This window comes from Mauremys mutica, chromosome 26 (genome assembly GCF_020497125.1).
Source record: "Mauremys mutica isolate MM-2020 ecotype Southern chromosome 26, ASM2049712v1, whole genome shotgun sequence".
Taxonomy (NCBI): domain Eukaryota; kingdom Metazoa; phylum Chordata; order Testudines; family Geoemydidae; genus Mauremys; species Mauremys mutica.
Window position 1 is genome coordinate 16,445,262 of NC_059097.1, and position 24,716 is coordinate 16,469,977.

Sequence of the window (24,716 nt, forward strand, 5' to 3'; positions counted from 1 at the left end):
ACCAGCCCAACAAGGCCATAATTCCGACTAGGTGCTGCTAATGTATAAATAATAAAATCAGTAATTTATGCTACATGCTTCACTTTTTTTCACTGGGATTTCTAGTCAGTTTCATGGTCAGGTTTGTTTGTTTACAGACATTTGTGTAGGTCTAAAATATAAATATTTTTATTTGTAGGTTCTCAGACACTAGCTTACTCTTACCCTGTGTTGTGACAACACAGGGGAATGTTTATGTCAGAGCAAAGCCATTTTTTGTTTGAATTACAACATTTTGATTGGCCTCAGGTTTTACAAAAGCTGACATTTTATAAAAACAAAATTGGAGCCAGCTTTGAGCTGAGTGCATCCCATTAAATGACTACAGGCCACAAATGACAGTGTTGTCAGAAAACAGATGGACCTGTGTCCCCCTTGTGTCCCCTACTGACTGTAGGCTTGTCTGCCTGGCTCCTGGATGAAATGTAACTTCTTGCACTTCTAGGGATTTGTTACAATGGAGAATGTGGAGTCACGCTTCCTGCACCTTCTGCAGCCCATCCGAGATCTCACAAAGAACTGGGAGGTGGATGTGGCAGCCCAGCTGGGGGAGTATCTGGAGGAGGTAAGGTAATCTTTCCATCCACGAAGACCAGGGTAGCGGGGAGGAGTGTCGGTATCCAAGTGCCACAGTGTGTCCATGCAGCTGGAATTCCTAGCATGTGGCGCTCGTTTCGATCCCTAATGTTCCTGTCCCTTAGGCCAGCCCTGCCACGTTGTCACTGGCTTTAAACTCTAAATATCAAGTTCTGGACCTCAGATCTTTTCCTTTTGCTCCCTGCCCTCCCTGTGAAGTGCTCCTGGATCCACAGGAGCTTTAGAAAAGATGCTCTGCACAGCACAGACCTGTTCCTTGGAGAACCATTGCCACCTGTGGAAGAGCTGCAGCCCCAAAGATTACAAGAGAATGCGGTGGGAAAAGTCTTGCATTCTCCATTCACCCCTCTCATCTCGCCTCCCAGGTGCCACTGCAGGTTTGCTGTGGGGCCAGGGCTTCGTCCCCTCCAAAGTCTCTCTTCCTGCTGTGTTGTCTCTCCAACCCAGTCTGTAAAATCAGCTTGTGTCTTCCCGTGTGCGTGTTCTGCAGCTGGACCAGATCTGCATTTCCTTCGACGGCGGCCAAACCACCATGAACTTCATAGAGGCGGCTCTGCTGATCCAGGGTTCTGCCTGCATCTACAGCAAGAAGGTGGGGAAGCCGAGGGGAACTGCTGTGCTCACTCCTGCTGCCCCTGCAAGGCTGGGAGGAGAGCTTCTGTGGGGTTTGCCAGCTGCGGGCTTGGGCAGTGGGTGCTTTGGGGAGTTTTGCTTGACTCTGAAAGGGTTAAGCCAGCTGCACAGGTGCTGATGTCTACCGTTTCAGGGCTACATTTAATACATCACCCAGCCCCCACTGTGGCTGCTCCCGTCTCTGTCTGTATATGGACATGCAGCCTGCAGAAGCTACAAGTCTCGCCACATAGTACTTTGTTCCTCAGGCAAAATGCTCCCCGATGCTGGAGTTCAGGCTGAAAGTGCCAAGACCTGGTGAGAACACTGAAGTGATCAAGGGGCCTCTTCAGGAACCCCCGTTTACCCTAGACCCAAACTGAGGCAGCCTCCCTGAGATCCTTGCCTCCCGGCCTCTAACCTTCTGGCCTTGTTTTGGCAGGTGGAATATCTCTACTCTCTTGTTTACCAGGCCCTCGACTTCATCTCCAACAAAAAGTAAGTCAAGATTTTCCTTCTCCGTGAGGTTGCCTCTTGCAAAGTCTGTCTGGGCTTAGTACGGGGGGCTCCTACCATGACTTCCCCAGCCCAGCTCAGCAGGCTCATGCATCTCGTTCTGACTGGCAGCTCCTGTCCTTTTTATCACTGTCACGCTTCTTTGCCCCTCCCTAGTCTCTTCCAAGCAAGGGTCTTGTAGCACTTTGGAAACACTAACTAATCCTTCCAACACCCTTTCCTTAGATATAGGTAAATTATCCTACATATGTGGGGGGCAGGGATAGCTCAGTGGCTTGAGCATTGGCCTGCTAAGCCCAGGTTTGTGAGTTCAATCCTTGAGGGGGCCACTTAGGGGAAAAATCAGTACTTGGTGCTGCTAGTGAAGGCATAGGGCTGGACTCAGGGACCTTTCAGGGTCCCTTCCAGTTCTATGAGATCGGTATAGCCCCCTTTTGCAGGTGGGAAGCGAGGTGACTTACCCAAGTCTACAGAGGAAGTCCCCCGCAGAGCGGGGAATAGCCCCAGCGTCCTGACTCCCTGCTCAGATCATAAGGAGCAAAGATCATAAGGCTCGCTCTTTATCTGGTTTTAAACTGTTGTCATCCAGGACAATCTCGGTGGTTATTTTTTGCTGGTTTTAACGCTAGGCTCCAGTCCTGCAAAAGGATCCTCCCGGGATAATGTTGAAGTCAGTGGGTCTCTGTGCAGGCACGAGGTGGGGATCCAGCTGTAGGACTGGGGCCTGAGCTGATGTGATCACAATGCAGGCCGGTGAGTGGAGGTATTAAATAGGAGGATCTAGGCAGTGTGGCTGAATAGGCCGCCGGGGGTGTGTGTGTGTGTGTGTGTTTAGTAGCAGTTTTCAAATGTAGCATGTCGCCTCTTTAGTAATTTTTCCATCCCCGTATATCCCCATTCTGACTGGCCCATGCTCAGTCCAGGTCTTCAGTTAAGCGAGGAGAGATCTGTTTAGGGTGGACAGCAGTGGCTGTTCTGAAAGAGAAATCCCCCCAGACGGGTGAAGCTCTGCCAATGGCTCTGACTTTGAACAGGCACTTGGCTCCAGCCACACAAACTGACCTCTGAAATGGAATTCCCTTTGGGCTCCTCTCAGCCAGAGGCCTGGCTCAGCAGGGGCACTTGCTAGGGCAGACGTGGGCAAACTACGGCCTGCGGGCCACATCCAGTCTGAGGGTAGGGCCGGCTCCAGACACCAGCTACCAAGCACGTGCTTGGGGCGGCACCTTGGGACGAGGCGGCGATCGGGCTTTGTTTTTGGTTTTTTTGGTTCGGCCGGGCGGCGCTGGGGGGGGGGGCAGGGCGTGGGAGGCGGGGCGCCATGCTGGAGGGGCGGGGACTTCGGTGGCGCGGCGCTCCGAGGGAGCGGGGACTTGGGCGGTGCGGCGCTCGGGGGGGCGGGGCAGGGACTTGGGCGGCACGACGCGACGCTCGGGGGGGGGGCGCTCTTTGTTTTCGCTTGGGGCGGCAAAAATGTTAGAGCCGGCCCTGCCTGTGGGACCATCGTGCCCGGCCCCTGAGATCCTGGCAGGGGAGCCTAGTCCCCGGCCCCTCCCCTCCCCCACAGCCACACCACCATGCTGACTGTACTCTGGCCCGCCTCTCCCACTGGGCAGCGTGAGGCGCGCAGCCGGCTCTGGCCTGGTGTCATGGCTGCGAGCTCCTGCCGCTGGTAAGGGGGCGGGGAGTGGGGGGGTTGGGTAAGAGTGGGAGGTCTTGTGGGGGGAGGAGGGGGTGGTTGGATGGGGCGGAGGTTCTGGGGGAGTGGTCAGGGGATGGGGAACAGGGAGGGTTGGGAGTGGGAGTTCCGAGGGGCCTGTCAGGGGGTGAGGATGTGGCTAGGGGTCGGGAGGGCAGTCAGGGAGCAGGGGGTATTTGGATGGGTTGGAGGTTCTGAGGGGGGCAGTCGGGGGTGGGAAGTGGGAGGGGGCAGATAGGGGGTGGGGGCCAGGCTGTTTGGGGGGGCAGAGCCTTGCGCAACCCCGATGTGGCCCTCAGGCCAAAACGTTTGCCCACCCCTGTGCTAGGGCCTTGCTGATGCGGGATGGGCCAGAGCCAACAGGGCAGGGTGCTGCTGGTGTTGCAGGGAGCTGGAACTGCTAGAAATGGAGGCTGTTAAAGGTTCTCTCCAAGCTGCGGGCTGGCTGCCTCGAAGTGAAACGTGCCCTCCGCTTCCCCTTCCCCGTTCCCTGATGGAAACGGAATCGACTCAACGAGCAGGGGATTTGCTGGCCAGGCCTAAGCCCCCCTCCCCACTGCAGCCAGATCCCATTTCCTCTGAGCCACTTGCGCCCCTGCACGGGAGTGGTGGGCTCCAGCTCTGAGCCAGGCCTGCATATAGGAACCAAGTGCACGTTAGGTGGCTCCCCTCAGAAGAATAACATACTGACGTGGCTGTCTCCCCCCTGGGCTATTCAACGCTGGGCCCTTCTATAGCACTTCACAAGGACCAAAGAGGCCCCGGTAGCTTTATCTGCCGCCCACTCCTGGGCTGGAGGGGACCTGTTACATCCCTGTGTCTGTTGTCAGAGTAGCTGGGCAACCCCCAGCACACCCACCAGTGACTCAGACATCCCCGGCTCTGCCCCAGGAAACTGCCCAGCTGACAATAATGGTTTTAGAAAACTCCAGTGCCCTCTTGTGTTTTTTCCCTCCCTGACCCAGGCGGGACAAACAGCCTACGTCCATGGGGGAGGACGGCACCGACACTGACGTGAGCGCTGGGCCCAGGACGGAGGAGGAGGAGGTAAGACAGCAGGTGTGGTGTGCGTCCTCCTGTGTGCAGTCCCTCTGTGTGCCAGCAGGAGGAGTGCGGGCAGTATCCCAGCAGCCTCTGCCTGGCGTGTGCTAGGCACCGGGCTGGTAGGTTAAATGGTGGTGGGTGACCTGAGGCTGCAGACTCAGGCACCAAGTCTAATTGTGCCCTGCCTGATTAGCTGCTATGATCACTTGCCAGCAGGCCAGTCCCAAACTGCTCTTCTCTGGCTACGGGGTATTTAGCTTCCACAGCACTTGCCCCTGCCCCAAACACCCTGGGCCTGAGGGTTTGGTCTCTACAGCTTTGTCTGAACTTATGGTGGTGAGTCGAGCACAGACACACCTGTAGCTACACACCAGCGGGAAAGGCTCCTGCAGTGGGGAGGCAGCGGGGACCTGCCGGGGCTTTTCCCCGCTGGCAGAACCGTTCACCGCGGCGGGGAAAGGCTCTTGCAGTGGGGAGGCAGCGGGGACCTGCCGGGGCTTTTCCCCGATGGCAGAACCGTTCACCGCGGCGGGGAAAGGCTCCTGCAGTGGGGAGGCAGCGGGGACCTGCCGGGGCTTTTCCCCGCTGGCAGAACCGTTCACCGCGGCGGGGAAAGGCTCCTGCAGTGGGGAGGCAGCGGGGACCTGCCGGGGCTTTTCCCCACTGGCAGAACCGTTCACCGCGGCAGGGAAAGGCTCCTGCAGTGGGGAGGCAGCAGGACACTGCACTGCTAAAAGTAGCAGTGTGGACGTGGGAGGCCCTGCTTGGGCGTGTTTATACCCAGGGCTCAGGCCTGTGGGGAACTGTATTCTACTTGCCTAAGTCGTGTCTACGCTGCTAGCTGGGCGTGCAGTATCTGTACTCTACACGCCACCGTAAGTGTAGCCTTATAGCATTCCCCCCTTCACCTCGTGGGACAGAGCCCTCGGCCTCTGCAGTCCTCCAGCTCCACCCCAGAGACTGAACGCTTGACCTCCATAGCTCTCTCCCTCCCAGGAGGTGGAGGGCTGCCCGCTGAAGGGGGTGTGAATGCTTGCCTGGCTGGGAGAGCCTTTTGCAGGTGCCCCATACAGCTGTAATGGCTAACCAGCAGCGCTGCTTGGTGGAGCCTGGCGTGCCGCCCTCGGCGGAGCAGTGGCTGCCCTGTGGAGATGAAAGGTTCCCAGCTCCAAGGCCCCTGAGAGCGAGGGACATTTCTCAGGGCCTGTTGAGGCTCGCAGGCTTGTGTGTGTGTGTGTGTGTGTGTGTGTGTGTCACTGCCTCTATAAAGATACCAGTGTATCAGTGAATTCTGCGGCTATCCCCAAACTCACTGTCCACCATGTTCTAAGGCATTTTTGCTAAGAGGCTAGCTTGAATTGGAAAGAGTTTGCCACCAAGTATCTGGGAGCCCACAGTCCCTGTGCACCGCTTGGAGAGCTCCTACTGGCTCTCTGCCTCCTCTCGGTCCCAGGTTCAGGTGCAGATGTGCAGAACTGTTCTCGTTTGGATCAGGGTAGACTGGGCCTGGGACAAGGAGTCAGGAGTCACTCCATGACTTTGGACGTGTCACTTCCCTCCCCTGTGGCCCAGAGACCCCGACCTGCCTTCGGGGGCACTGTGGGGATCAGCAGAGTGTCTGTACGGCATGTCAGAGAGAGACAGCTCTCTGTGCGAAGTGCTCCATCTTACTGCTCTCGCTCTGCAGTTCCTTTCATTGGATGACATCAAGGACACCAACGTGGTGAGCTTGGACATGAAGAAAGATCACCAGCCTAATGTAAGTGACGTGGTCCCCGTCCTTCATGCCCCTCTCATGTCCCTCCTGCCTCCTGATCTGGGGGTTTCCGAGACTAGAGTCTGCCGTGTCCAGTGTGCCAGCTTGCGCACCCCAGCACCCCCTGTAACTGAGCAGTGCTGCTAGGGGAGACCTCTGCCAGCGAGGGAGTAGTTCCAGGCATTCCTGCAGCCAGAACCCTCCTCAGCAGCAAGTGGTGACACACGGTGGGTACCAATGGCTGCCATCTGGCTGTTTGTACCCTGGCAGGATGGTGCTGCCCAGCACCCAGCCTGCCTTGATAGTCCTGAGAAGCAGATGAAAACACTCTCTGTATGTGTGAACGCTTCTTCTTGGCTGCAAGGGCCCTGTCCGTGGAGTGCAGCCGGGCCCCTCTCTTCCCGCGATGGGCAGCTGGGATCATGCTGTCCTATCTTTGCAGACTGTGAACATTGTCCCCTTGACGCCGATGGCCCTGGTACCCCCAGAGGAGACAGAAAAGAAGGACAACCCCCTGTTCAGGTAATGGCTTCCCTCGTAACGCCTTTCAGTCACTCCTCTCCTGCCATCTGCTTTCTGTCTCGCTTGGATTTTCTCACCACTGGTGTTAGGGTCTGGCCCTGCTCAACATCTTCATTAACGAGCTAGAGGAGGGAGAACAGCAGGGGGAGGGAAATAATCCAGAGGGCTCCAGCGAGTTCAGAGATGTGGGCAGGACATCGCATGAGATTCCTCATGGGAAACGCAACTGGGGGAAGAACAATCATGCAAGGACAAGCCTGGGGATCAGCCAGGGACCGTCAGGATTGGAGGCGGGAGAGTGAGAAGCCAATCCGACGTGAGATTGCCATGTGAGATGGGCCACCATGAGCCTGGGCTGATAGAGGCCTTGCGTCCTGGAGCAGGGAGGGGATAGCTCCCTTCTGCCTGGCTCCGGGGAGATCCTAGCTGGGATTCTGGCCCCATTGTATTGGAAAGGGGGGGTGTCATAAACAGATAGTTAAGGGTTAAGGTTTCCTTTACCTGTAAAGGGTTAACAAGCTCAGTAACCTGACGGACACCTGACCAGAGGACCAATCAAGGGACACGATAATTTCAAATCTCTCTGGAGGGAAGGCTTTGTTTGTGTTCTTTGTTAGATCCAAACAGAGAACAACCCCCAAAGAGGGGCCAGACGTATATCCAGGCTCTCCAAGCTTCCTGAAGTATTCTCTTCTATTCAGTATAGTGAGTATTAGAAAGGCGGATTAGTCGTCTTCTAATTAATTTCTGTATTTGCAAATGTGTGTTTGCTGGAGAAATCTCTTTATTTCTGTTACTTTTGATTATTCTGAGAAAGGCGGGGGGGGGGGGAGTCCCTCTCGGTTTATAAGCTAGACCCTGTAATATTTTCATCCTGGTGTTACAGAGATAGCGTAGAGGCAGCAAAGAATCCTGTGGCACCTTATAGACTAACAGACGTTTTGCAGCATGAGCTTTCGTGGGTGAATACCCACTTCTTCGGATGCAAGTAGTGGAAATTTCCAGGGGCAGGTTTATATAAGCAAGCAAGAAGCAAGATAGAGATAACGAGGTTAGTTCAATCAGGGAGGATGAGGCCCTGTTCTAGCAGTTGAGTGAAAACCAAGGGAGGAGAAACTGGTTCTGTAGTTGGCAAGCCATTCACAGTCTTTGTTTAATCCTGAGCTGATGGTGTCAAATTTGCAGATGAACTGGAGCTCAGCAGTTTCTCTTTGAAGTCTGGTCCTGAAGTTTTTTTGCTGCAGGATGGCCACCTTAAGATCTGCTATTGTGTGGCCAGGGAGGTTGAAGTGTTCTCCTACAGGTTTTTGTATATTGCCATTCCTAATATCTGATTTGTGTCCATTTATCCTTTTCCTTAGAGACTGTCCAGTTTGGCCGATGTACTTAGCAGAGGGGCATTGCTGGCATATGATGGCATATATTACATTGGTGGACGTGCAGGTGAATGAACCGGTGATGGTGTGGCTGATCTGGTTAGGTCCTGTGATGGTGTCGCTGGTGTAGATATGTGGGCAGAGTTGGCATCGAGGTTTGTTGCATGGATTGGTTCCTGAGTTAGAGTTACTATGGTGCGGTGTGCAGTTACTGGTGAGAATATGCTTCAGGTTGGCAGGTTGTCTGTGGGCGAGGACTGGCCTGCCACCCAAGGCCTGTGAAAGTGTGGGATCATTGTCCAGGAGATAGTGTACTATTTCTTTCTTTTAATAAAATCTGTTCTTTTTAGAACCTGATTGATTTCTTCCCTTGTTTGGAATTTCAGGGGAAGAGGGGCGGGGGGGGGGGAAGGGAATCCCTCTTTGTTTGATTCAAGGAGTTTGACTCAAGGTGATCTCTCCCGACGGCTAAGGGAGGGGGAGGTGGGGGAATGGGCTATTTCCCTTTGTGTTAAGATCCAAGGAGTTTGGATCGGTGTTCCCCAGGGAAAGTTTTGGGGGAACAGGGAGTGTGCTAGACACTGGAATTTCTAGCTGGTGGCAGCATAACCAGATCTAAACTAGGATTTAAGTTTAGAGGAGTCCATGCAGGTCCCCATCTTGTGGACGCTAAAGTTCAAAGTGGGGAATAAACCTATGACAGGGGGTCTATGCAGGGGTGGGTGCAGTTCAGAGAGTAACAAAGCGTTTTGGGGTGCAGAGGGAGAGATGAGCAGAGCTAAACCTGTCCTGTCTCGCTAAGCAACAGGGGGATGTGACACCAGCCTGTGCTGCTTAGAAGAGCGTGGGCAGCCTGGAGACAAGGAGATCTTGGTCTCCCTTATGTAGCCTCCCCCCTCCCCCCCCGCTAGGATCTGAGCCAACAAGAAATCCCATTCTGTGCTGGCTTGGGGATGTGACTGGGCTCAATGGGACCCAGCGGGTCTCTCCCAGGTCTCGGTCTCTTTCCCTTCTTCCCGGCACCCCATGCGACCTTTTACGAACCCATGCTCTGGCTGCACCCTGGAAACCAGCGATGGTGCTGGGTCAGAGCTGTTCTAACGCCCTCTTTCTCCTCTCAGCCGGAAGGGGGAGATCCTGGCCAGCCGGAAGGATTTCCGCATGAACACGTGCACCCCTCACGCCAGCGGAGCCTTCATGCTGGAGCTGGCGGGCCTCTCACCCACGCAGTGCTTCCAAGCAAGACGCCAGGCTGGGGACCTTGGCAGTGCTACAGGTGCAGGATTGGGCTGGGGATCTCCCCTTACCCTCCCATAGCCACTCCAAAGACCTCCTGGGAGGGGATGTGGGAGGTGCAGAGTCCATGGGAGAGGCCGACCTGAGGGGTATGGGGGAAGCTGGCTATACAAGCCAGCCTTGGTCACCAACCCAGCAGCTATTCAAGGGGGGTCCTCAGGGAGCCAAGGGCTGAGACCCCAGTGGGGTGATGCTTGGGGGACATCATTAACAAGTCTCTCCCTCTCCCCCGATTCTGCCTCATCCCTGCCAGGAGGGCAGACTGCCGCCCCGGGATCTGGAAACGCGCCCATGGAGGTCAGTGCCTGTGAGACTCCTGTCCCAGTCTTGAACTTCTCTGAAAATGAAGGTGAGATGCGGCCAGTTTGCTGTGTGAGATCCAGGGTGCTGGCGGGCTTTGAGTGGGGTGGCACCCCCATAGCATAGGCCCAGCAGGTTGGTTCCTAACCACAGGGGTCACTGGGGATGCTCGAGTTCTGCCTGGCCTATGTTATGAATGAAACCAAGTCTTGTTCTCTCAAGAGTTGCAGCCTTCAAAGGGGGTTGGTTTCCAGAATGGAAGGAGAGGTTCCCTCTCGGGAGCAGGGAGGGTGGAAGATGGGTGGCTTTCCAGGGGCTGTTCCTACTCTGGTTGTGGCCCCATGGATGGAAAGGGAACCAGGAGTGACTGTGCCCCTCTCTGGTAGGCGCTGTGGCACCAGACGGGGGTGGTGGTGGTGATGACGATGATGCAGGAGGAGGAGGAGGTGATTTCTTGCCTGATGCCCCAGAAGGGGGCGTGGAGACCAGTCCTGCTGCTGTCGAGCACATTCATCAGCAGAAGGTAGGAGAAGGGCCGTCGTCGTGGGGGCGGCATGGGGAGATGGGGCTGCCGCACTCACCCCTGTCCAGCAGCCTGGGGTCCCCACAGGCCCAGCTGATCACTCTCGCCTCTGTACGATGCTTCAGGAAACTAACTGCTTTGTTCTCTGTCTGCTAGAGTGTGCCCGAGGGCAAGGGGTACATGCTGCGGGAACGGGCCCCGGCCGTGGAGCCCAGTGTCCACATCAAGGTGAGAGAGGTCTGTAGGGACACATCCAGAGGGGCAGCAGAGTCCCTTTGGGAATATGAGCAGTTCCCAGATAGTAACTCAGGTGGAGGCTGGTGATCTGGGAGCCACTGTGTATGCCAGGGAGCCGCTCCCTATGGGCACAGGCCCTAGAGCTCATCGCTGTGGGTCCTGAACTGGCTGCCTAAGCCATGCTTTGGTGAGACGGGGTGCTCCCTGCCTGCTCAGGGCGGGGGGACTGCCGTGGGGAATCGAGTGGGAACTGGCAGCCTGGCCACCGAGCTGTCCCATTCACCGTTCACTCACGTTCTGTGCCAGGAGATGCTGGATCCGTGGCGAAGCCTTGACCCCTTTGACAACTCTGAGGATAAGCCCTTTAAGAAAGGTAACGGGGGGCCAGCTGATGGGTGGCTTGGCCTGGCTGCTCTCCGGGGTTTAGCAGCTGCTTGACCATAGCAGGGCCTGGGATGATATCCTAGCCTGGGTGTTTAGCCCCCGGAAGCAGGAACCACTGGAAGGGCGCCTGTGCTGTGAGCAGGGAAGCCCCCATCTTAGCGCCTCCTGCTGTCCATGGAGACCGTTCCCCCTAGATGGGGGTGGCTAGTGGAGTGAACGTGGCTGCCCCATCCTGAGCTGAGCCGTGCGACCCGGAGACAGTGTCCCTGGCTGCCTGGACCGGAGCACCCAGCCAGAGAGCGGCTGCAGCCCAGGCTGTCAGATATTCTGGGCTGCACTTTGACACCCTGATGCTGTAAAGCAAAGGGGCCTTCCTCCTTCCTGGCCAGCCCCAAACCCGTCTCCCCAGGCACTTGCAGGATTGCTCCGTGCTGGGAAGAGGGGTGGTGTCAGGCCCCAGCAGCACGTCTTCCAGTGCAACAGAGCCACAGAGCGTGCGGAGCTGCCTCTGAAGTGGAAGACAGATCCAGCGGGGACTGTGCTTACAGACAGTGGTTTCCCCAGGAATTGAAATTAGGGGGGGTGTTCGAATTTACAAGGGGGGTATCAGGACCAATGAGATATATAAAAGAGATATAAATAAAGTAAATGTTTTGTTAGGATTATGCAAATTTAACATAAGAATAATTCAAGTTAAACCAAAACACATAACAGGTCTAGATTTCTAAAAAAATATACATTTAAAAAAAAGTATTTAATTTAAATTGACTTTTGAAAAGTATCAGAGGGGTAGCCGTGTTAGTCTGGTTCTGTAGAAGCAGCAAAGAATCCTGTGGCACCTTATAGACTAACAGAAGTTTTGCAGCATGAGCTTTCGTGGGTGAATACCCACTTCTTCGGATGCAAGCAGTGGAAATTTCCAGGGACAGGTGTGTATATATAAGCAAGCAAGAAGCAAGCTAGAGATAACGAGGTTAGATCGATCAGGGAGGATGGGGCCCTGTTCCAGCAGCTGAGGTGTGAAAACCAAGGGAGGAGAAACTGGTTCTGTAATTGGCAAGCCATTCACAGTCTTTGTTTAGTCCTAAGCTGATGGTGTTAAATTTGCAGATGAACTGGAGCTCAGCAGTTTCTCTTTGAAGTCTGGTCCTAAAGTTTTTTTTTTGTAGGATGGCCACCTTAAAATCTGCTATTGTGTGGCCAGGGAGGTTGAAGTGTTCTCCTACAGGTTTTTGTATATTGCCATTCCTAATGTCTGATTTGTGTCCATTTATCCTTTTCCTTAGAGACTGTCCAGTTTGGCCAATGTACATAGCAGAGGGGCATTGCTGGCATATGATGGCATATATTACATTGGTGGACGTGCAGGTGAATGAACCGGTGATGGTGTGGCTGATCTGGTTAGGTCCTGTGATGGTGTTGCTGGTGTAGATATGTGGGCAGAGTTGGCATCGAGGTTTGTTGCATGGGTTGGTTCCTGAGCTAGAGTTACTATGGTGCGGTGTGCAGTTGTTGGTGAGAATATGCTTCAGGTTGGCAGGTTGTCTGTGGGCGAGGACTGGCCTGCCACCCAAGGCCTGTGAAAGTGTGGGATCATTGTCCAGGATGGGTTGTAGATCCCTGATGATGCGTTGGAGGGGTTTGAGCTGGGGACTGTATGTGATGGCCAGTGGAGTCCTGTTGGTTTCTTTCTTGGGTTTGTCTTGCAGAAGGAGGTTTCTGGGTACACATCTGGCTCTGTTGATCTGTTTCCTTATTTCCTCGTGTGGGTACTGTAGTCTTGAGAATGCTTGGTGGAGATTTTCTAGGTGTTGGTCTCTGTCTGTGGGGTTAGAGTAGATACGGTTGTACCTCAGTGCTTGGCTGTAGACAATGGATCTTGTGGTGTGCCCGGGATGGAAGCTGGAGGCATGAAGGTAGGCATAGCGGTCGGTAGGTTTTCGGTATAGGGTGGTGTTAATGTGACCACCACTTATTTGCACCGTGGTGTCTAGGAAGTGGACCTCCCGTGTAGATAGGTCCAGGCTGAGGTTGATGGAGGGGTGGAATCTGTTGAAATCATGGTGGAATTTTTCCAGAGTCTCCTTCCCATGGGTCCAGATGATGAAGATGTCATCAATGTAGCGTAGGTAGAGAAGGGGCGTGAGTGGACGGGAGCTGAGGAAGCGTTGTTCCAGGTCGGCCATAAAAATATTGGCATATTGTGGGGCCATGCGGGTGCCCATAGCAGTGCCACTGATCTGGAGATATATATTGTCATTAAATTTGAAATAGTTGTGTGTGAGGATAAAGGCACAGAGCTCAGCAACCAGTTGTGCTGTGGCATCATCAGGGATACTGTTCCTGATAGCTTGTATTCCATCAGTGTGTGGGATGTTTGTGTAGAGAGCCTCTACATCCATGGTGGCTAGGATGGTGTTTTCTGGAAGGTCACCAATGCATTGTAGTTTCCTCAGGAAGTCAGTGGTGTCACGGAGATAGCTGGGAGTGCTGGTAACATAGGGTCTGAGTAGAGAGTCCACATATCCAGACAGTCCTTCAGTGAGAGTTCCAATGCCAGAGATGATGGGGCGTCCAGGATTTCCGGGTTTGTGGATCTTGGGTAGTAGATAGAATAACCCTGGTCGGGGTTCTAAGGGTACGTCGATTTGTTCCGGTGCTAGTGTAGGGAGTGTCCTGAGTAGATGGTGCAGTTTCTTAGTGTATTCCTCAGTGGGATCTGAGGGAAGTAGCCTGTAAAATTTGGTATTGGAGAGTTGTCTGGCGGCCTCCTTTTGGTAGTCAGACCTGTTCATGATGACAACAGCACCTCCTTTATCAGCCTCTTTGATTATAATGTCAGGATGGTTTCTGAGGCTGTGGATGGCATTGCGTTCTGCACGACTTAGGTTGTGAGGCAAGCGATGTTGTTTTTCCACAATTTCTGCCTGTGCACGTCGGCGGAAGCATTCAATGTATAGGTCCAGACTGTCATTTCGACCCTCAGGAGGAGTCCATGTGGAGTTCTTCTTCTTGTGCTGTTGGTGGGAGGGTAACTGTGTATCAGTGCGCTGTTCAGTGTTGTCCTGGAAGTATTCTTTGAGTCGGAGACGGCGAAAGTAGGCTTCCAGATCGCCACAGAACTGTATCATGTTGGTGGTGGTGGCAGGGCAGAAAGAGAGTCCCCGAGATAGGACAGACTGTTCTTCTGGGCTGAGTGTGTGGCTGGATAGATTGACGATATTGCTGGGTGGGTTAGGGGTATCACGGTTGTGGCCCCATGTGGCAGGTAGGAGTTTAGACAGCTTACAGTCCTTTTTCCTTTTTAGAGAGGTGAAGTGGGTAATGTAGATCTCCTGTCTTATTTTAGTGAAGTCCGTTTGTATGGAAGTTTGGTTATTGATGAGAGTCTCTAGGTTGGAGAGCTCTTTTTTGAAAAGTAAGCCATCATGGGGTAAGAGGAAAGTCCTCTCATGGATCAGTAACTGGTTAAAAGATGGGAAACAAAGGGTAGGAATAAATTACCAGTTTTCAGAATGGAGAGAGATAAATAGTGGTATCCCTGAGGGGTCGGTACTGGGACCAGTGCTGTTCAACATATTCATAAATGATCTGGAAAAATGGGTAAACAGTGAGGTGGCAAAATTTGCAGATGATACAAAACTATTCAAGATAGTTAAGTCCCAGGCAGACTGCGAAGAATTACAAAGGGATCTCATAAAACTGGGTGACTGGGCAACAAAAATGGCAGATGAAATTTAATGTTGATAAATGCAAAGTAATGTACATTGGAAAACAATCTCAACTATACATACAAAATGAAGGAGTCTGAATTAGCTGTTAACACTCAAGAAAGATCTTGCAGTCATTGTGGATAGTTCTCTGAAAACATCCACTCAGTGTGCAGCGGCAGTCGGAGATTCCCAACATTCTGTTTGATTTTTTAAAAAGAACAGGAGCACTTGTGGCACCTTAGAAACTAACAAATTTATTTGAGCATAAGCTTTCGTGGGCTACAGTCCACTTCATCGGATGTAGCCCACGAAAGCTTATGTTCTTTTTGCAATACAGACTAACATGGCTGCTACTCTGAAACCTTTGCTTTTTTAAGAAAGGGATAGATAATAAGACAGAAAATATCATATTGCCTCTATATAAATCCATGGTACATGCACACCTTGAATAGTGTGTGTAGATCTGGTCACCCATCCTAAAAAATATATATTGGAATTGGAAAAGGTACAGAGATGGGCAACTAAAATGATGAGGGGTATGAAACAGGAGGAGAGATTAAAGTGACTGGGAATTTTCAGCTTAGAAAAGAGATGACTAATGGGGATATGATAGAGGTCTACAAAATCTTGACTGGTGCGAAGAAAGTGAATAAGGAAATTTTATTTAATCCTTCACACAACACAAGAACTAGCAGTCACCCAATGAAATTAATAGGCAGCAGATTTAAAAAAAAACAAAAGGAAGTATTTCTTCACACAATATAAAGTCAACCCAGGGAACTCTTTGCCAGGGGATGCTGTGAAGACCAAAACTATAACAGGATTTTAAAAAGAACTAGATAAATTCCTGGAGAACAGGTCCATCTGTGGCTATTAGCCAGGATGAGAGGGATGCAACGCCATGCTCTGAGTGTTCCTAGCCTGTTTGCCAGAAGCTGGGAATGGGCAACAGGGGATGGATCACTTGATGATTCCCTGTTCTGTTCATTCCCTCTGAAGCACCTGGCCTTGACCACTGTTGTAAGACAGGGTACTGGGCCAGTATGACCATTCTTATGTAAAAATTAATTATAATAAAAATGTTTAGTACAGAGACTCCCCAACATAATGACCTCCCAAGATAGCAACAATGTGAGATAACAACCTTGGCAAATACTGCATTTTAAAAATCTTGGCCTACTGGGAAACATATTTATATAAGTTTCCATTCCCAGTCACAAATCCAGCATTCTGGAGCAAAGTGACTAAAATATAGTCCAACAAACAAATGTTTATTTAACTTGCCCCTCACTTTTCCCTCCACCGCACTCCACTCACCGGTGTTGTCCTTGGTCAGTGGAGACTCAGAGTTCAGAGGTGCTTTCACGTGAGTACACCTCCCAGGTGGGGGACAAAAAGGCACAGTTTGCTCTGGCCATGGCTATTCGTTGTGCCACTGTTCACTCCACCCACTCTGTTGCCAATGGCCCTGCACAGTCACCTTCTGCTGTCACCTACCACTGTGACCTCTGTGAGTTGGTCTCTTGAGGTTCCACCAGTTCTCAGTGATTTCAGCTGAGACCTCAGTGCGGGAACCTCGCTGCTAGTACAGTCTGGGCTGTCTCTTACACAAAAACACTGTATCCACAGGAACACTGTCCCCACAACAGGACTAAGCACTTAGAGCTGATTGTCAGTGATTTCAGCTGCAGTGGTCACTTAATAGAACAAAAGACTATCTATGGAGCCTAATCAGCTCTGTCTTTAAACAGTGGAGAGGGACAGGTCCCCACCCTCTCTCTTGATGCCTTCAAATCATCACAGACTAAGTACAGTTCTACTGCCCTTTACTCATACAATAAGAACAACATTTCATCCCCCCTTCCCCCCACATTCAAGTGGTTTGTAACCCAACCCCAGCCAAAATCTATCACTTGGACAACACAGCTCTGTTTGCTGGATACCTAGGTAGATTAGGTGTGAATGTAAATATAATCTGGCCCTGAAGCCTTAGCCCCCAGCTCATCACTAGCTGTCAGGGAGAACTCATTTAGACTTTGCTTACAAATCATTTGAAATTATTAGGTTGGCCAATGTCACCAAAATGAATGCACTGACATCATAAAAAACAGCTGTATAAGGAAGCAAGGAAGCTAGTCTATGTTCATACTTTTCAAATCTATTGATACACATATTTTATCATACACTGTATAAGCTTTTAAAGTGTGGATTAATGTTTCAGTTTAAATTCATATTTCCAAACAGTCACTAAATTGGTATGTAACTAGCTCACAAAACTGGGGGGGGGGGGGGGTGTAGGGAAATCACTGCTTACAGACCTTGTCCTGAGTCCTGCGGCATGTGACTGTATGGCTGGGTGTCAGTGGCTGCTAACGCACACTCAGCCGCCCAGGGGTCTCCCTAGAATCTGCACCTGGTGCTGGTGGCTGCAGAGACTGGCAGAGCCCACCCCCTGCTTCCTTCCTTTCCCCATCCACTGTGACTGCAGCTTACTCCCTTCTCTGCACCCGGCTCCAGGCAGACCCTTCACGGTGCCACATGACCTGGACACACACACCAGAGACTCTCGCATTGCCCGTCGTAGAACTGCACTGTGGAGACTGTCAGGGGAAAAGGTGGGGGCTTGCAAGCCTGGGGAGGGGGTTTGAAATCATGGGACAGGTCATTCTAGTTGGGCGTTCTCGCCAAAATGATCGGCAGTGAAACACTTAATGGTGCTGACATTTAAAGCGGTGTCATCGTGATTCAGAGTCGGTCTAATAGGAGGAATGGTACAGAGCTATTGGTTCAGACTGTCTGCAGACTCAGGCAGATACAGCTGCATCAGTTAAGCGTGGTTCACATTGTCCAGGTTTTCTCTAAAGCTAAGGGCCCACAAGCATCCTAAAAATGAAAACTCATTCTCTGGAACCCTGTTCCGCTGCCAGGGATGCAGAGCTCATGGGCCCTGCCTGTAGGGGACGGTTCTTCCCAACATCTCTCTGTTACTCTGGTTTCTGTTCCTTATACGTTGTTCCCTGCCTAATAGAATTGTGGGTGTTCTCATCTACAGATACTTGTCTGGTCCTTTCTGAGCTCAGTAAGGTCACTGCTACGAGAGGACTGAGCGCGGCACGTGGCGTTTCCTCTCATCAGTGGCTGCCCTTTGCTCAGGTATCAGCTACGGGGACCAGCTGGTGGCGAGCTGTGGGCGGCTGGGCGAGTGGCACTCCTTCGCCAGCCTGGTGGCGGGGAAGCCGGCCTTCGAGGTGTGTCGCTCCATGCTGGCCTCGCTCCAGCTGGTGAGTGTCTGGGCCCAGGCTGCCTCAGGAGGGTACCCTGCTCCCCAGGGACAGCAATCAGCCCCTCCACCCTGCCGTGGGGTGGCTTCCCCCAGAGCTCCCTGCAGTTAGAACTCCCCCGCAGGCTGCTGCCCTCTCCCCTTGGCTGAGCACAACTACCCAGGGTCTCTGCATTGCTGCCCCCATGTACCACTCTGCAGGCCCTGACCTGTGCCCCCTCACTGGGGTGTGCCCCAGCAACAGCCCCTGCCCCCACTCCTGGACCCCCATCCTAGCCGGTCCCCTAACCCTGCTCTTGCCCCCCGACAGGCCAATGACTGCACGGTGGAAATCAGCCAGCAGGCAGGCCTGGAGGAGGCGGTGGACACCATGCGGCTGCGCCTCCTGACCCAAGAGCGAGCACACGAGCGATTCCGCACCTACCTGGCCCCCTCTGTGTCAAACTGACAGCACCCCTGGCTTTCCGGGCTGCATGGCATCCCCAGGGGCTGCTGCGTTCCTAGAGCCCTGCCGATTCCTTGTGTATATACTGAGTGCCAGCGGCACGCCCTGTACAGCCTCTGCCTCCCCCTTTGCTCTGGCTCTGTCCCCGGGCACAGCCTGGGCAGTAATAAACCACAGGTGTGGTTGTATGAAGTGCTGTCCCTGCGAGGGGGGGTGGGGGGATTGGGCCATGGGCCGCCAGGCGAGCAGGCCAGGCTCCGGCTCCAGAGGCTATAACCAAACTACGCCCTCCCCATTCCCAAGCTGGGCCCAGCGTTTGACCCTAAATGCTCCCAGGCCAGGCGGGGCGGATCCTGTCTCATCCTTCCTAATCCCCCCCCTCCCTCCAAGTGTGCACCTGTTACAGAGAAACATGGCTCAGCCTGGGGTGGCCCCAAGGGATTCCTTCCTCAGCTGCCAGCATGGGCAGCGCCTGGGCCAAAGGCTCCTGCCCCCACCCCGGTGGCAGGCGTAAGACGGGGGTTAGACCAGCCAGCCCCCTGTGCTGTCTTCTGCTAGTGCCAGAGGCTGCGGAGGGGATGAACAGAACAGGGCAATTTATCGTGTGCTCCAGTCAGTCAGAGGTTAGGGCCACCTGGAGCATAGGCTTGTCCCTGCCCACCCTGGCTGGCCCTGTCCTCTGGGAACGGACTGAGTTCTGGTTGGGCCTTCACAGCAGCCCCTGGCGCTGAGCTCCGCAGACTGACTGCACACTGGGCAAGTTCTTCCTGTTGGTTTTGAATCTGCTGCCTGTTAATGTCCTTGGGTGACACCTGCTTCAGGTGTTGCGTGAAGGGGTAAATAACACTTCCTGGATCATTTTCTCCTGCCCCATCCCGATTTCACAGGCCACTCTTGTATCCCCCCCGCGTCATCTATTTTCCAAGGTGAACCACAACCACCCAGGTGCCCCACACGCCGGTCTCTTGTTTCTAGGAGATGTGAGGACTGTGGCAGCACCGCAAACTGGGCTGGGAGCTGCAGAGCAGCAGCTGGGTCTGATGGTGACAGGCATGGTCCAGCCAGTTTAGAGAACAGCACTTGGCAGCTGGGGGGGGGGGGTCCTGCCCAGCTGGCCCAGGAGGGGCCAAGCCCCTGCAACTGTGGGGTGTGTGTGTATCCTGCCCACCTGGTACAGGAGGAGCCAAGCTCCTGCAGCTGTAGGGGAAGGGGCCCTGCCCACCAGGCCCAGGGGGAGCTGAGCCCCTGCAGTTGTAGAAGGCCCCTCCCCGCTGCCTGTTTCACAATGCTCAGCACAGAGCAGCAGTGCTGGGCTATAGAAAGGAGGCCAAGCCCCATGGTTTTGCCCAGCTGCAAGCAGGGCGTTTATTGCCGCGTGGCTCAGCTGAAGAGCCTCTGGTAGGGGCCTAGGTCACCCACCGGCGAGGTAGGGAGCCGGCAGGTGGGCGCACGCCACAGCTACATGGGGGGGCAGTAGCTGTTGCAAACGGGGGGATGCTGCCCCCCGGAGGCGCCCTCCTGCCCCCCATCACTCTCTGTCTCGGGCACCTTCCCGGCCGGGGGCCCCGGCCGCTCCCAGCCCGGCCCCCGCACTGCGTAGCGGGGTTTGCGCAGGGGCAGCGAGGTCTCCGCTTTCCTGCCCTGCTCGTCGGGGAGCCCCGGGCTTGGCGCCCCCGGGGGAGCAAGGACTCCTCCCCACCACACCGGGGCGCTGAGACAGGGTGCAGGGAATGGCCGGCTGCCCTGAGGAGCCCGCTGCCCCCCCGGGGTCTTTGGGATGGGGAACCCCGCTCCCCTGGCATTCGGGGCTGTCCCCCTTCTGCCATGTCCTCGGGTCTACGGGCATCTCCTCCGCCATTCCTCAGGGGCCGGGGGAGGGGTCTGGCTCGGTCTCCTGGGTCCCGTGCCCCCGGGGGGGGGAGGGATCGCCAGCCAAACCCCATTCTGCCCTATTGCGAGCTGCTGGCCTCAGCAGGTGCCCCCTGCAGCGCCGGGCACCAGGGAGCAGGCGCGCAGGCTGCCCCGTGGGTGGCCACAGCCCCCGACTGAAGCCACAGAGGCTGCAGCAGGCAGCCGGGGTAGAGGAAGGGCCACCGTGACTCAGCTCAGCGGAACGCTAGGGACTTTCCGAGCCACCTTCCCCCCCCCCTTGGGCTGGAGAATTACGGCCCCCAGGAGCGGCGGAGGAGGGAGGAGCGGGGAGGTCCCGTTCCGGGCACGGATAACCCCTTCCCCCGCCCGCCCCTGGCACAGAGAGATGGGGGCTGTCAGTGAAGGGGGCTGCGGGGCGGGCCCTCCGTGCAGGGCTCCCTGGCACCCCCGCAGAGCGCGCCTATCTCCCCCCAGCCCTGCTCCGGGGGTCCGGCTCGGGGCAGCAGGGCCCTGGGGCCAGGGCCCGCGCCAGCCATTAGCAGATTAAGCAACTGATCAGGGCCCAGCCGCGCAAAGCGGCCCCTTGGTTAGTTTGTGGGGGGCGGGGAGCCAGGGGGTCTTGCGGCTCCCTGGGGGGAGGATTCTCCCTCTGGGACCATGGCAGGGGGGCAGCAGCAGCGCCGGGAACACAAGCTCCCAGGCAGGGGCGGCTCCAGGCCCCAGCACGCCAAGCGCCGCGCGTGCTTGGGGCAGCTGCCGCAGGGGGCGCTCTGCTGGTCCCCGGGAGGGCGGCAGGCAGCTTCGGCCCTGGGAGCAGGGGCGGCTCTGAGTCACCCGGGGGTGAATCCAGAGTCACTGTAGCGCCCCAGGGGCGGCTGTGGGTGGATGCGTCTCAGTCCGCCCTCCCCCAGCTTCCCCAACACACTTCTCCTTCCATCCCTCCCCATCTCCACTCACCCCCTCCAGCTCCCTCACACCCCATCCTGACCCATCTCCACTCACCCCCCCTCCAGCTCCCCCACACCCCATCCTGACCCTTTCACCCCTCACAGAAATTCTGCCCTTCCCCTCTTCACCTAGGGCTTGCTCTACAGGAACACTTCCCTGAGCAACCACAGATGCTACAGACTTTCTAGATAACAGGTTAGAAACAATCTCCTTCCCTTGGCCATGAACAAGTTCAGGAATCTTTTCCTTCTTGCTACAAGTTGTCAAACTGTCAGTCGGTAACACAATTAAATCACCTTTATGCTCTCCTTGTGCCCTGGCTGGGGTATCACCCTGATCAGACAGAGTTGCTGCACCCTTTTCCAACCACACATTAGCAACTGGCAAACCACAAGCACCAGAATTGTCTGTTCTCTGGGATTTTGCTAAGACACTAACTGGATGCAACCTAGTCACAGTGCCATTCTCCCCAGCAGACCCAAACTCAGGACCATTCCCTTCCTGGGCTTTAGCTGTATTTACAACCAACTTCGAGACAACTGAATCACCCTCAACCATCACAGGCTGAAAGGCCCCTTCTGTCTGCTCCACAGACACAGAAGAGCCGGAGACACATTCTCCTTTACCAGACACACAGCTTGGGATTTTACTTCCCTTGTCCCAGCACACAGGGCTGTTCACAGACAACTGCTTGGAGACTGGGGTAGCTTCCTTTATAGGCAAGTCAATACTCCTGACAGACACAGGCACATTCCCTCCACTGTCACATTTCTCCACACAGGAAACAGGTAAGGGATATGGACACTCATCTTCCACTATCCCTTCCTTCCCAAACTGCTGATTAGACAAAGCCATCAGCTCACAAGGCTGCCTAGGCTCCTCCAAACTTTCCCTTCCAGGCACATTGCCTCTTCCAACAGATAAGCTGCTGCTCTTTTCACTACACTGAGCTACTTTTAGCAAATCACAGTTACCCATTTCAGGTTTACTTCTACAAGCTGCACTAGCCACCAATCCATTACCCATTACAAATTTACCCTTTCCTTCTTCAGTTAGGGATTTAACCTGACCATCTACTTTAATCTGCTCCTGAGAAACATTTTCCTCCCCAATGAGATCTTTCTGCTCTTGATCTAACTCCAGATTAACTTCTGAGACATCAGACAGACATTCAGAAACTTCATTCCCAGACAAACTGCTTTCTTGTACAGACAAACAGATATTTCTCCCCAGGTTAGAACTCCCATCTCCCCAGCCATAGCAAAACTGGTTAAACACAGAAAACTGCCCAGAGTAACCCCATATATCAACACAGTTATAAACTGGATTTCCAAGAGGATACAGTTTCTGCCGTTCTTCCCTTGCTTTTTTGACTTGGAGCTGGAGTCTAGCAGTTTCTTGTTGTATTTTGTGAGTCTCCTGCTGCACCTTGCGAGTCTCCTCCTCAGCAGCCAGCACCTCCAGACGTCCCTTACGAGCTTTTTCTTCTCTCTTAGCAGCCTCTCTCTTTCTCTCAGCCGCCTCTCTCTTTCTCTCATCCGCCTCTCTCTTTCTCTCAGCCGCCTCTCTCTTTCTCTCAGCCGCCTCTCTCTCCAGCTGGGCCAAGACTTGCTTCTCTTCCATTCGAATTTTTGCCAGTTCTTGCTCATAATCAAACTGCAGGCTGTCTCTCAAGGCTTGCAGTTTCCTTGCTTTTTGTCTCATGGTCACTGATCTTTAACCAACCAAACTCTCAATCCCACATTTAAATTTTGGATAGCGTGGGGTTCTGACCCAAAGCTTAATTGACCTGGTTCTGTGGATCCAAGCACGACTACGCCACTGTGACGGAGCGATTCTGGCGGGACCCAACTGAGAGTGCCAAATCAGGACCAATTGCTTAAACAGGGCAGTCACAGCCCTAGGCTGGGGTTTTTCCACCTCTAAGGCAAACCAAACCAGCCAGACAAAAAGGACTTTGGTCTCACCCCACTGGCTAACCACAAGTCACACAAGCAATTTCCTTAGACACTCCAGTCTCCCAGTATCACCACCAGTGCACTCGTCCTGGGGATGAATGGTTATGAAAACCAGCACCCCAATAAAAGAAAAAGGTTCCCTCAATCCCAAAGGACCAAGCCCCAGACCCAGGTCAATATACACATCAGATCTTACCCACAAATCACGCTGTTGCCAATCCTTTAGAATCTAAAATCTAAAGGTTTATTTACAAAGGGAAAAAGGTAGAGATGAGAGGTAGAATTGGTTAAATGGAATCAATTACATACAGTAATGGCAAAGTTCTTAGTTTAGGCTTGCAGCAGAGATGGAGTAAACTGCAGGTTCAAATTGAGTCTCTGGAACATCCCCCGCTGGGATGGGTCATTCAGTCCCTGGTGTAGAGCTTCAGTTTGTAGCAAAAATCCCTCCAGAGGTCAGAAGCAGGATTGAAGACCAGATGGAGATGAAGCATCAGCCTTATATAGACTTTTCCAGGTGTAAGAATCTCTTTGTCTTCACTGTGGAAATTTACAGCAAAATGGAGCCTGGAGTCACATGGGCCAGTCCCTGCATACTTTGCTGAGTCACAAGGCGTGTCTGCCTTCTCTCCATGGGTCCATTGTGTAGCTGACGGTCCTTAATGGGCCATCAAACAGGCTAGGCAGAGCTAACACCAGCTTGTCTGGGAGGCTTCCCCCAGAAGCACAGCACAAACTTGAAATACAGACAGCATAGAGCCAACGTTCATAACTTCAACTAAAAATGATACAGACATATAGACAGCATAATTATAATCAGCAACCCAGAACCTGGTCTTAGACACCTTATATGACCCCCTTTACTTAGGATTTGGTGCCACTACAGGACCTTGGTTGCAACCCATGTTCTATATGGTCCCCATTTATATCAATAACGTCACACCCCTGTCACTGGGGCGGCAGAATCTCCCCACCTATGCCGAGTGCTGCCTGGAGCCATCTGTGTGCTATGCTGGCCTCCCGCGGCATGGCAAGTTTGAGTACCTGCGGCCCTTTGCCCGGGCCTGTGCCGGGACGGCCCAGGTGCTCCACAAGCCCTGCCTCTACTGCTCTGGTGACATGTGCCCCGCACTGCTGCAGAGGAACATGCAGCCCAGCCACCATGGCTACCGCTGCCACCCCCATCCCTGGGTGCCGCGGTGTTCCGACTGCTGCTGTTCTGTTCCCCACAAGGCCCTGGAGGAGACCGAGCCCTGGCCTGGGAGGAAGGCGTTCTTGCCGGTAAGAGATCCTCCCTGCAAGCTGCCCCCGGTGCCAGGTGGGCAGGCCCCGTGGCTGAGCCTGGCCCACCTGAGTAACAACTTGTGAAGAGGTGCGGGGGGAGGCTGTCAGAGGGATCTATCTGTCTATCTGTCCCTGGGGATGGAGAGCCAACCCTGCTTAAACACCAGGAGCTGCAGCCTCCTTCAGCCTGTCTCACCCTGAGCCCTTTGCCTCATGCAAGCCACTGGCACCAGGAGGCACCAGTCCCCTCCCTGGCTGTTCGAAGCTGTTGGGGGGAGGGGGGGTGTCAGAGCAGGGTGTGTGGGGAGCAGGGCT

At 54.0% G+C, this 24,716-nt stretch overlaps 1 protein-coding gene across 1 annotated transcript; it reads left to right on the forward strand.

The window, feature by feature from the left end:
- Positions 1 to 496: 496 nt before the first annotated feature.
- On the forward strand, positions 497 to 18,342 carry LOC123356713 (condensin-2 complex subunit H2-like). The gene is made up of 13 exons (XM_045000101.1): positions 497 to 604; positions 1,127 to 1,228; positions 1,691 to 1,746; positions 4,429 to 4,510; positions 6,195 to 6,266; positions 6,706 to 6,785; positions 9,283 to 9,437; positions 9,711 to 9,806; positions 10,144 to 10,280; positions 10,437 to 10,508; positions 10,824 to 10,890; positions 17,768 to 17,895; positions 18,205 to 18,342. Exons 1-13 carry the CDS (start codon positions 497 to 499, stop codon positions 18,340 to 18,342), a joined length of 1,293 nt encoding a protein of 430 aa, XP_044856036.1.
- The last annotated feature ends 6,374 nt before the right edge of the window (positions 18,343 to 24,716 follow it).